Below are 11,641 nucleotides of genomic sequence, written 5' to 3'. Positions count from 1 at the left end.
CTACCAGTCACTCCTACCTCTGAGACTGGTCCCTGCTGCTGAAGGAGAAGATGGGACTGCAGTGGTTGGAGCCCCTATAAGCAGACAAAGCACCGATGTGGGAAAAGTGGGAAAAGTGCCTGTTCCAGATCAGGATTTGTGCCCTTGGCAGGTTGCTGGCCAGAAATGTGGACCTTCAGCCTCTGCGTCAAATGCATCTTCGTGGAAGGCAGGTGCCTTCGTGGTGGGGGAGTTCCTGTGTCACCTCTGCATCGGAGGGTGCCCCTCGAAGGGAGGGGGAGCTCCTCAAAATTGAGCTTACAAATATTGGCTGTGGCTGGCTGCCCTGGCTCCGTGGCTGCGTGCTCCTGCGCTGCTCTCCTGCGCCTCCCGTCCTTCACAGGCAGGTGTCCCCTGGTCTCTCCTGCCTTTCCCAAGCTCCACTGTGGCTGAGATGGGTGGGGGTGGTGAGATGGGGACGTGGGTCACAGAATCACAGAACGGTCGGGGTTGGAAGGGACCTCTGGAGATCATCTAGTCCTGCTAAAGCAGGTTCACCCAGAGCAGGTTGCCCAGGACCATGTCCAGGGGGTTTTGAATATCTCCAGGGAAGGAGACTCCACAGCCTCCCTGGGCAGCCTGTGCCAGTGCTCTGCCACCCTTAATGGAAAGAAGTTTTTCCTCATGTTGAGGTAGAACTTCCCGTGCTCCAGCTTGTGCCCGTTGCCCCTTGTCCTGTCGCTGGGCACCACTGAGAAGAGCCTGGCCCCATCCTCTTGACACCCACCCTTTAGATATTTATAAGCGTTGATAAGGTCCCCTCTCAGTCTTCTCCAGGCTAAAGAGCCCCAGGTCTCTCAGCCTTTCCTCAGAAGAGAGATGCTCCAGCCCCTCTCATCGTCTTAGCCTGTTTCCTCTGTGCCAAAACACCCTGCCTGGGGCACCTGCCCTGCAGCCGTGCGGGTCTCTGGGTCCCACTCTTCCAGAACCGTGAGCCGCTGCTCTCCCCGAGACACTGCTCGAGCCTTTATCAGCCATCTCTGTGTTTTCCGACACGCGGCAAAGCGCCTTCAATTTTCCAATTACCCTCTGCTGACACCGCTGAGGTCTGCAGCAGAGCTGTGTGCCACAGCACGGGGCTCGGCATCTTGGCAGCTCCCGCCACGCTCCGAGAACTATTGTCCTTTATCGAACGCTCTGGGCTTTGCAGGATTTTGCTGGGGGTCTGCAAACCTCTGCAATACCCTTGCTGGATTTCCTGGTGCTCTGCCAGTTTTTCCTGCACTTTACAGAATTATTATTCTCCATCTCTCTGGGTTTTGCTGTGTGTAACGTCAACATTGCGGTACGCTGCCCTGGCTGTCCGCTGGCCGTGGGAGTGATGCTCCTGCCCACCTGGAGGAACTGTTACTGCTGGCAGGGCTGCGTGCAGCCTTGGCGCTCCTGTCCTGTGTCACCGGCCCTTTGCTGGCCTGAGGATGGGGCTTATCTGCCCCAGTCCCTCCCATTACGCTCTCCCTTTCGCCTGCTCTGTGCCACCCTCCCTCCTGCTCTCGACTTTATCCTGTTTCCTGCAGAGAAGACAAACACAAGCGAAGGCAGAACACGCTGCAGCCGGTTTGCTTTGGGTCCTGCCTCTGCTTCCCTGCAGTCCCTGCTCCCACGCTTTCCTCGCCACCTAATAAAATAGCTGGGAGACAGCTAATTAGCTCGAGGGATAAGAATCGCCCTCTCATTGACGCTCTGCAGCCCTCCTGCCCTCTGCTTCCCTGCATTGCATGGCGTGCCCAGCTCTTGCTGGCTGCAGGCAGCGCTGGTGTCTCCTTCAGGAAAACCGTGGTGTGGAGAGGGAGTACGATGTTATGTCACCCCGCTGTGGCAGCAAGGGCTTTGCTCAGGAGGGGCAGCCCCGCTGGGTGATCCAGGGGTGGAAAAGGGCCTTTCAGCCACCCACGGGCGGTGGCGGGAGCCGAGTGAGGCCACCAGCACAGAGCCGGCAGCGGGGCTGGGGAGCGGGATGGTTCTGTGGCATCTGGGGGGAGATTCCTGTGAGAAGACCTGGGGCTGCTCCGGAAACCTGGGGATTTCGGGAGGAGCTGGGTGGTTCACTCTCGTGTGGGTGGGGAGGGAAGGGAGCACCGAGGGTCTGTCAGAGGGGGGATGAGGTTTAGGAGGAGAGGAAGGAGGAGGTTCAGTCTCAGCTGGGAGGTCGGGCACTGACCCTCTGCGGCAGCTGGTGCCGCCGCAGCGCAGCTGGACACGAACCCAGGAGATGGAGAAGCGAGAGGAGAGCAGGAGTGAAGAGTCCCAGAGCCCTGCGAATGCACACGGGGCTGTGGCAGCCAGCGGGCAGCACCGGGAGACCCTCAGGCCCTGAAAGGCCGCACTGGAAGAGCTGGGAGCTCTGTGGCCACCACCCCTTCCCCAGCCCTGGCACTCAGCGCCAGCACCGACCCTGGCTCTCGCCACCCAGCCCAGGCTGAGCACCACGGGCCAGCGCCACGACGGCCAGACCGACGCCGCGGGTGGCGGCACTGCCGTCCCCCGGCTTGGCGGCCCGCCCAGCCTCGCCGTGGTGGCATCCTCGCGCGTGGAGCTGCCAGATGGGATCCATCCCTGCGGCTCCCTGCGAAGCCAGCTCACCCCCCCAGCCTGTCCCCGGTGCCGCCGAGCAGCACGGGTCTCGCCAGGACAGGACTGCAATGCAGGGAAGGGCTGTCCTTCGCCGGGTGAGCGCGGCTGCTGGCTCCGAAGAGCTGCTCCGGTGCAGGCTGTGGTCCAGCGGCCGTGAACGCAGAGCGGGGTTTTTTCAGAGCAGGGTTTCTCAGAGCGGGGTTTTTCAGAGTGGGGTTTTTTCAGAGCGGGGTTTCTCAAAGCGGCGTTTCTCAGGCTACAGAAGCCTGCAAGGGTGAGTCTGCGGGGCTGCCTGGGCGGCGCAGCTCTCCCCGCTAACGTGAGGCCGAAGAAGTTGCCCGTGCCCGGAGCCAGGGAGACGCCGGGCACTCGCAGCCCGTGGGGGATGGAGGGGGCTGGTGCCGGGGCTGCCCATGGCTGTGCATCCATCCCTCCCTGCGGCTCTCACCCATGCGCTGCCGGCTGCTCGCTGGGGCGGGGGCTATTTTTTCCATCGAGCGTACATGTCACCGGGGGAAGCTATTTTTGATAAAACAAACAAATCTTTCCAGCTTTTCTAAAAATAGCCGTTGCCCTTTTTTTCTCCCCCTCCCTTCTTCCCAGCTCAGGCTGCCTTAGAGACAGAAATCCGCCTCGAGCCATCCAGTTATTAATACCAGTAAACAAGCCCTTATCTCCGATGCCTTGTTCTAGCAGGAACATGTGGGGGCGGAAGCCACCCGGCTGCCAGGAGCCCACATCCCCGTGTCCCTGCATCCCTGCTGCCTGGCTCGGCGTGGTCCCACGCTGCTCCTCCTGCCTGGCTCTGACCAGCAGATGCAACCAAGGTGGTTGGTTTCGGTTTAAATCGAGGTTGTTCCTTGTGCCGCTGCTGCCTTCGCTGGCTTGAGCATCTGGTGGGATGCAGAGAGGGATGTGATTGCCCTTCCAGGTGCTGAGGGTGCTGCCTTCACCTCCTGCTCCTCAGCAGCCCCATCCCTGCCTGCACACGCTCCCCGTGGCACGGGGACCGGGCAGCTCACAGCACAATTTGGCCAGCGCCTTCCCCAGAGCAGCACATGGTAGAGGCTAAAATTTCAGATTTACCAGGATTTGTGGAGGCTTTCTGCACCGGGAGAGACACCCCCCCCAGGCCCTGGGTGATGGATGGACGGAGTATTTCTCAGTGGACGGAGTATTCCTCAGCAAGGAGTAAAAAGAGAAATACCTTTTATTACAGATAAAAGCCTCTTACAGGTTTCTAGAGAGCAGAAGGCAGCCCCAGTACAGGACAGGCACGCGGGCAGGTACAAAGCGCTTGGTGCCAGGAACATGGAGCTGATGCAGAGTCCTCGTCTTCCTCTTCCTCCTCCTCCTACCTCCTCCTCCTCCCAGGAGGGAGCCAGCGGTCAGTAGCAGTGTGCGATGGTCTCCATGTTGAGGAAGCGGACGTGCATCTTGGTCTCGATGTCGATCCCCTGCCACATCTGCAAGGGAAATGGGGTGAGCAGGGTCAGGGGGCAAACGCCCAGGTCCCTGCGACTGCCTGGCACCCTCCTCCCGGGCAGATGAGCAGAGATGGCACCAACCTTAAGGAAGTCTTCGAAGGTGATGCCCTCATACACCTGGTCCGGCCCCTGTGTGCAGCAAGAGAGAAAACATTACGGCTGCTGATGGGCAGGAGCCTCGGGGCACAGGGTGACCAGGGGTGGGTCCCTTGGGACTGTGGGACATGTCTCCCACGGCACTGGCCCTGCACCATGCCCCATGGCCAGCCCAAAATTCGTTCCCAGAACCACCATGGCTGCAAGGAGCTGCTGTTTCGTAAGGGCTCAAGCCTCAAGCACTGCGGGTGGTGCTTTACGGCGTGCCGCTTGCTTAGCCCCCTTGGGCTCTTATAATGGAAAAAAATAAACCAAAACCCCCAAAAGCTGCTGCCTGCAAAAAATCTTCTCCAGCCAAAGCAGCCTGGGGACAGGGAAGATGCCCCGGGCAGGACAGACACCTTCCAGCCCTGTTTTTGATACCATCTGTATATCTCTGTGCCGCGGTAGAGCGAGGAACCAGCTCCCACCATTTGTCCCACACAGATGCTGGCTGCCTCCATCATGGCCCCGTCGGCGATGGACCGCGCCGACTCCTTCTCCAGGTGGGGGTTCCCTGACAGCAGCTCCTCCACCACCTACGAGGCAGCGGGTCAAAGCCGGGGCCGGGAATTCCGTGGTGAGGGGGCGGGAGGGACCATACGTTACATTTCTGTACTCCTGCAGCGTGATCTTCCCATCGTGGTCCGAGTCGTACATATGGAAGAGGACTGGGAGGGACGAGAGGAGCATGGCAGGGTCAGGGCAGCCCCTTCCCACCGTCCCCCTGCCAGCCCTGGGCTTTGGGCAAGCCTCACATTTGAGTTTCTCTTTCCGGAAGCGATCGAGCTGCTCCTCGTCCATGTTCATCTCGATGGGTCTGAAGTAGGACATGATGGTCAGGAAGTCTTCGAAGTTTATCTCGTCCGCCAGCCCATCCGACTCCGGCCGCAGGTTCCTGCCAAGAGCGGAGCCGCCGGTGATGGGCAGCTGGGACCGCCCCCCCCAGCCACCCGCTCCCGCAGAGCCCGGCACATCCCTAAGCTTTAGGAATGTTTTTTTTCCCTAAGACTTAGCTTAAACATCCAATTTTCACCCTGACCCCATCCCAGCCTTTAGGAAGAAGACCTTTGCCCAGCCGTGTCCAGCTTTCTGAGGATAACGCAGTTACCCCGACCTTCCCTGTGGTGCTGGGGATGTTCTTACCGCTTGTCAAAAAAGGCATGGACGATTTTCCCCCTAATTGGGTTGAACTCCAGATCGGGGATGCTGTCAAAATTCTCCTTGCTGCAACGGAAACAGAGACAGCCCAAAGCGTGAGGGAGGCGCGGAGGAGGGAGGTGCTGCAACGATCACTGAAGGGCTGGGGCAGAAGCCCCGACCTCATTCCTTCAAAGTAATCATGAAATAAATAGAAGTTTTGCATGGAAAACTCTTATTTGCCTCCATTCAGACTGAGGAAGTTGTGCTGCTGCATCTGTCTGTGCTTGCTGCAGCTCCAGGGGATCTTTGTCCCCACTAAAACGGGTCTTTGGGAAGCTCTGGGACACTGGCTCGGGGCTGATGCTGGAGCCCTTTGCATGGCTTGACCTTATCATGGGTTTCAGAGAGTTTTCCCAGGAATAAGATCCCTGAGGGGGCTCGACGAGGCAAGGGAAGGAGCTTCTGCCGTTCCCCCTCCCCTCGGCTTCCTCTGCCCTGCACCATCCCGCTGCATCTCGCTGACGCCCGGTGTTGTGCTTGCACAGACGCCAGGCTGAGCTCATGCTGGTCCTTCGCTATCGACTTTTTATAAAGCAAATGAGCCAAGAAATAATCTCCTGCGGAGGGAGCAGAGGGCAGCTGGGCTCCCCAGCCCGCGCTGGCTCCTGCTGTGGCTGGTGAAGCTGGTTGGATGTGCCAGAGCTTTCCCGAGGAAGCAGAGTCATGGCTTTCGTGCACGATTTGCTGCGAAAACACTGAGGAGGGGGAAAAAGGGCAACTGCAAACCCCACCGTGTAGGAATGTCCCACTTCCCTCCCCAGAACCGGTTTTAAAGCTGGGGGAAAATAGGATGTTTGGCACGAGCAACCCTGTTCCCAGGCCACTGCTCCATCCCCTCCTTTTTCCTCGTATCATTCGCAATGCCACACTGCGGAGTGCCAGCTCAGCACGCCCGTGGGATGACCGGGAAGGACACGCTCGTCCTCGCAGGCCGGGGAGCCGGGCAGCGCCACGAGGCGCCCCTCGGCAGCCCGGGGAAGGCGGGCGCCGTGGGCGATGCTCTGGCCAGCCCCGGCGGGGCAGGTCTCGCCCCGGCAGTAGAAACGGACGCGCCGTACCGGATTGTCAGCTGGTCCCGGCTCAGCTGCTTGAATCGCCGGTGCAGGTGCTCGATCTGTTCAGAGGTGACTGTCGGGGGGAAAAGAGAGAGGCGATGGGGAGGGTGAGCTCCCTGGGCACGGGGCAGCCCCTGGAGGACCCATCTACAGAGCTCGTGCCCTGCCCAGGGACACGAGGAGACTGGTGGGCACCAAAAACCTGCCACAAAGCTTGTTCCCTGGGGACACCACCGAAGCCCGCCCCGTCTGGCAGTAGCCAAAAGGCTGCCTGCTCCTGCACCCCGCATCCCCGCCAGCAGGGCAGTGCCTTGGGCACTGCTTGGCACCGTCATCCCCGTCCCTGTTTCCCTGTGGTGGCTCCGTGCAGCCCTGCATCGGTCTCTGTGTGCTCTGTCCCTTGCTCGCTGCAGGGGGGTGACGGGGTGACACCAAGGTGACGCCACTCCTGGTCTGCAGAAACCCCGCTGGCTCAGGCTGCACGGCACGGCACAGCATGGCATGGTATGGCACAGCATGGCAGGATCCAACACCCACCCCCGTTTAGGACCCCCCCCCCCCCCGTAACAGACCCTTCAAACAGGCCTGGCCATTTAATTTGGGGTTTGCTGGCACCACGGGCAGGAGCCGTGCCCGGGGAGCACGTCTCGACCTGCCCCGGGACGTCTCTGCTTGCAGCTGGGAGTCATGCGCTCGTGTCCACACCCGTGAGGGTGACAGAAAACAACATTTAAATAAAAGAAAATCCCAAAGCAGCCACCTGCGTCTTGCCGGGGTGGGGAGAAAAGGCTGAACGCGGAAGAGACACATCAGCACCCAAAAAGCAAAGCTGGGCTTTGAAGTAGCTGCTGCTACTGGGGGGAAGCTGAACCATCGAGGTAGGCGCTGCCTCCCCCCAGGGATGCACCAGCCCCTGGGCAGCACCCACCCGAGCACCAGCCTGGGGTACGGCTGGAAGCTGGGGCGCCCATCAGCCTTGCTTTGAGACCCGCGAGTGCTGAGGTTACAGCGTGAGGCTCGGCAGCAGCTTTTCACCTCCTTCATCCCATGACACGGGTTATTTTATCTTTTCCCAGCTATTCTCTGCAGGCTGTAACCAAGCTCTACAACCCTCCGAAGACGTGCAGAGCCTGACTCTCTCGTGCAAATATTGACAGTAGCCATTCCCAGGAGCCAGGGAAGAGGCTTTCGGCTCTGTTTGCACAAGCTGGTGGCATCCGTCCGGGCGCCAGCTGGACCCACACGCTCGCCGTGGCCTGGCTGGAGCCCGGCACGGGGCAGGGCTTCACCGGCGGCTGGTTGTCAGCCTGGCCTGGCGGCATGGAGAAAGATAAAAGCATGTCAGAGTATAATTGAGGGGGTTGCAAACCGTTAACTGCTGCAGCTGAATGACAACAGGTCAATGCTGCTGGCTGGCTCCCTCGCTCGCTTTTATGATGTTTAAATAATGTCCTTTGCTCCGGTTCTGACTGTTGTTTCGCAGCCTTGAAATGGAAACCGTATTGATCAGTGAGGCTGAGCGCTCAGAGACCTCTATTAACGGACTGGAAAACCCATCTGTGCTTGTTGCTGGGGCTCTGTGCCTGCCCCAGCTCTCTGCCTGCGCTGGCAGCCACCAGCCCCTTTGCAGGATGAGGCCATTTAAGCCCCTTCGCCCCCCGATGGGATTTGGAGGGGTGTTGTGTCCCCCATCCCCGTCCCCCCCCCCCCAAACCTGCTGGCTCTCAGGCGGTGATGGCCGGCTGCACAGGCACCACCGATTCACCTATATGATGGTTTGGGTTTTTTTTCCCTTGATCCCTCTCTGGCTGGTGCTCTGCTGCTGTCCACACACAGAGAAACTTTCTCTGGACTTTGCTTTCTAATTTTGGCCATGGAGAAGTGACCTTTCACTTTCTCCCTTGACAACATCACCGTCACCATGGGAGCAGCAGGGCCACCAAGCTTTCAGCATCTGGGACTCGGTTGCGCACCAAAATCTTTGATCTCTCAGAAAAACGTCCCAACCACTGACATGACAAAAAACCTGGGGTCACTGGCTGGGTGCCCGCAGTCGGTCCAGCCCCGCTCTGCATTCAGCCCACAGCTTCAAGGCAAAAAAACCAGAGCTCTCCCCCCGCCCTTTTCCCAAACCCAGGTCTTCTTCGCCTGGCTCCGAGCTGCGGTGCAGGGCTGCGGTGCAGGCAGGTCTCGGAGGACCGCACCGTCCTGCGAAGAGCAGCAGCGCTCGGCTGCTTTCCAGAAAAAACAGCTGCACCTGCACAAAGGGCAAAGGCTTTCCTGCGAGAAGGACCGGCTCAAGGGCAGCAGAGGCTGCTTGGATCGCTGAGATACAGCCTCAGCCCTCTGATGCTGCAGGCCAGTGTCCAAGCATGGCAACCTGTGCTATAGAGGGGGGGGGGAAAGCCCGGTACTCAAACCGAAGCGCGCTGGGCTTGCTGTTTCCCAGCCTGCAGCGGTTTGTGCTGCTTGAGCGAAGGGCATCTCCAGGGAAGAGCTGCACTGGAGGGGCTCAGCCCCGCGCTGCCCTCCCTGTTTCGCCTTGCTGGGCTGGCCTGGGTGCGGGAAACGATCCCGTTGTCCCGGGGAAGAGCCACCAGCACCAGGCAGACGCCTCTGCTGCAGCGTCGTGATCGGGCACGCGGCAGCAGGGACGGGAGCCAGCCCCGATGCCCCGAGCAGAGGGATGTGGGTGCCCCTGCGGCCTCCGGGGTTTAAAGCACTGGGGGAGAAAGCGAAGGAACGTGCCATGGGCATAGCCTGGGGACATGCAGGGAGCCCTGCCCTGTCCCTCCTCCTCCCAAGGGCCCAAGGGCGGCTGCGATGCCCTCCACGGGGTTGTACCGCAGCAGCAAGCCTGTGAAAAGAAAACCCAACAACCTGCAAGCAGCAGCCACAGCACGGTGGGAGCCCGGTGAATCCTGCCGGCAGCGCACTACGTGCACCCCAGTCGTGGCACGGGGTCATTGCACCACCCCACCCCGCCCCGACCTCTGGTTTTGATGAGATTTATTTGGGTGTTGCCTTTGTAACACCCCCCCCCCCCCCCAGGCCTGACCCCGCAGGGGCACTCGGGCGTGAGGCAGGTGCCTCCCGTGGGCAGGTGCGAGAGAAAGGCCCACGGGCAGCACTGCCTGCGCCGGAGGGGCCTGCTGCAGGCAGGCTGGCAGCACCGGTGTGGCAGGACCCCCAGGCCAAGGCGTTCCCCAAAACTACCCGCCACCCCGGGCTGCCCCGCTTGCACCCCAGGGGCTCCCCAGGCTCCTGCCCGCGGGGAGGTGGCGCTTTCACCCTGGGGCGCCCAGGGGAGGAGGGCGCTGCGACCCCTAGGGTCAGTGGCAGGGCTGGGGAGAGGGGCTGGACCCCCGAAACCCCAGCACACCCTTTGGCCGTGGGCAGAGCTGCCTCCCCCCACCCCTCCCTCCCTCGTAGCCTGCTCCCCATCTCTGCGCCCAAGAGCTGGCCGCGTCCTGGGGCATCCTGGAGCGACGACATTTCCCAGGAGGGACACGACCCCCCCACGCTACGCACCGACCCCTGCCTGGAGCCCCAGGCCCCATCCCTGCTGCCAAGCCCTGCCCGCCGGTCCCTTTCCCCCGCACCGCCGGGCGTTACGCACCGCACCGGCCCCGGGGAGCGTCGCCTCAGCGGCAGCGGAGCCGGTGGCTCCTGGGCAAAACCAGCGACGTGGGGACAGTTTCTTGGCCGAGCAGCGCGGGAGGGCGAAGCGGTGCTGGGGTCACACGTGTGAACGCTCGACGCCCCGGCCGGCGGCAGTGTGGCACCGGGGGGGGGGGGGGGGGGGGGGCCGTGGGTGCATCCCCGTGGGGGACATGGCTGCACACACACCCCCCCCCCCCCCCCCCCCGGTGGCATGCCGGCACCCCCGGGTGACAATCTTACACCGCCCCCCATCACCCCTCCATCCATCCATCCCCTGACGACGTGCCTGCATCCCCCCCGGGTGGCAGGTCCTCCACATCCCCCCCCCCCCCGCTGGTGACATGTCCCCTGCGGGGCCGGACAGCCCGTGTCTGTCCCCGTCCCCCCCCCCCCGGGGGGCGGTGCGGGCTGCGGGGCCCGGCCAAGGTGCCCCCGGGGCCGGGCTGCTGCGGGGCCCCGCGGCGGGCGATACTCACAGCCGGTCCTGTCGGCCAGCTCCCGCATCTCGGCGGGCACGGAGTGCGCGGAGCCCATGCCGGGCCGTGCCGGGCCGTGCCGGGAGGCGGCGCGCCGCGGGCCGCTGCACCGGGCTCCGCCGCCGCTTATAAGGGCGGGCGCGGCGGGGAGGGAGGCGGTGGCGGTGCGGCTCCCCCGGGTCCCTGAGCTCCCCGCCGGCGCGCGCCGTCGTTAGGTTCCAGAGTTAACAGCCCCGCCAAGGGGCCGGAGTGGGATAGGGACCTCCTGGGAGCAGCTCCCCCGTGCGTTGGTGGCGCTTGAAGCCCCTGGCCGTGCCCACTCGTGGCTCCGGGCACTGCATGGCCCTGCTGGGACCGTGCCCCAGGAGAAGGGCAGCGAGTGGCCCCCACGCCCCCCCGCCCAGCCTGGCTGCAGGCACTCGGGCCCGGGGGTCTCCCCTGGGGATGCCCTGCAGCGGCAGGAACCCCAGCTCCCACCCGAGTCCTTCGGCTTCCCCCAGCCCTGGCTCTGCCCAGGGACCCAGGAGGGTGGGAAGAGAGAAAAAGGGGGGTGGGGGGGTGGGATAGAAACACAGGATACCCCCAAAAAAAGAGAACCCCAGCCCTCCTTAGGGCCAGAGGCACTGGCTGTGCCCCCAGGCGGTGCAGGGCCAGCGGGGAGGTAGAGGCAGCAAGAGGCAGGCAGGTTTGGCAGGGCCCGGTGCAGAGGGTGGGGGTTTCTGGCACCGTCTCTCTCGCTGCCAGACCAGGCTCCAGGCCTGGCAGGGACACGTCAGCCTCCCGTGAGCGCAGGGGAAGAGCAAACTGCTTTCCAGAGACAATGCAGCAGTTTCGGGAGAGGCAGGCAGGTCAGAAAAGCACGCTGTGGCAGAGAGGGCAAGGCAGTGGGGTTTATTTTTTTAAAGCCAAATATAAACAGGAAAGGAACCAAATAATTTCCAACCTCCAGCTGTCCTAGATCAAATAAAATACCTTTTTTTTTTTTTTTTTTTTTTTAAAACCAAAAACA

General features: G+C 62.0%; 1 protein-coding gene across 3 annotated transcripts; it reads right to left on the bottom strand.

Annotated features, from left to right (window-relative positions):
* Nucleotides 1–3,805: 3,805 nt before the first annotated feature.
* Nucleotides 3,806–10,690, bottom strand: TESC (tescalcin). Of its 3 annotated transcripts, none has more exons than XM_086474223.1 (8): nt 10,633–10,690; nt 6,497–6,566; nt 5,382–5,462; nt 4,994–5,133; nt 4,845–4,906; nt 4,660–4,774; nt 4,182–4,243; nt 3,806–4,079 (listed from the first exon to the last, which is right to left on the bottom strand). In XM_086474223.1, exons 1-8 carry the CDS (start codon nt 10,688–10,690, stop codon nt 4,002–4,004), a joined length of 666 nt encoding a protein of 221 aa, XP_086330349.1. In that variant the 3' UTR covers nt 3,806–4,001. The 3 variants fall into 3 exon arrangements, with proteins under 3 accessions (XP_086330349.1, XP_086330350.1, XP_086330352.1); XM_086474224.1 differs by having other exon boundaries at nt 4,182–4,229; nt 4,667–4,774; XM_086474226.1 differs by lacking the exon at nt 5,382–5,462 and having other exon boundaries at nt 4,182–4,229; nt 4,667–4,774.
* Between the last annotated feature and the right edge of the window lie 951 nt (nt 10,691–11,641).

This window comes from Leptosomus discolor, chromosome 16, assembly GCF_034619465.1.
Source record: "Leptosomus discolor isolate bLepDis1 chromosome 16, bLepDis1.hap2, whole genome shotgun sequence".
Lineage (NCBI taxonomy): Eukaryota > Metazoa > Chordata > Aves > Leptosomiformes > Leptosomidae > Leptosomus > Leptosomus discolor.
The sequence above is the reverse complement of the archived record's forward strand: the minus strand, read 5'-3'. Positions and strand labels throughout refer to the sequence as shown.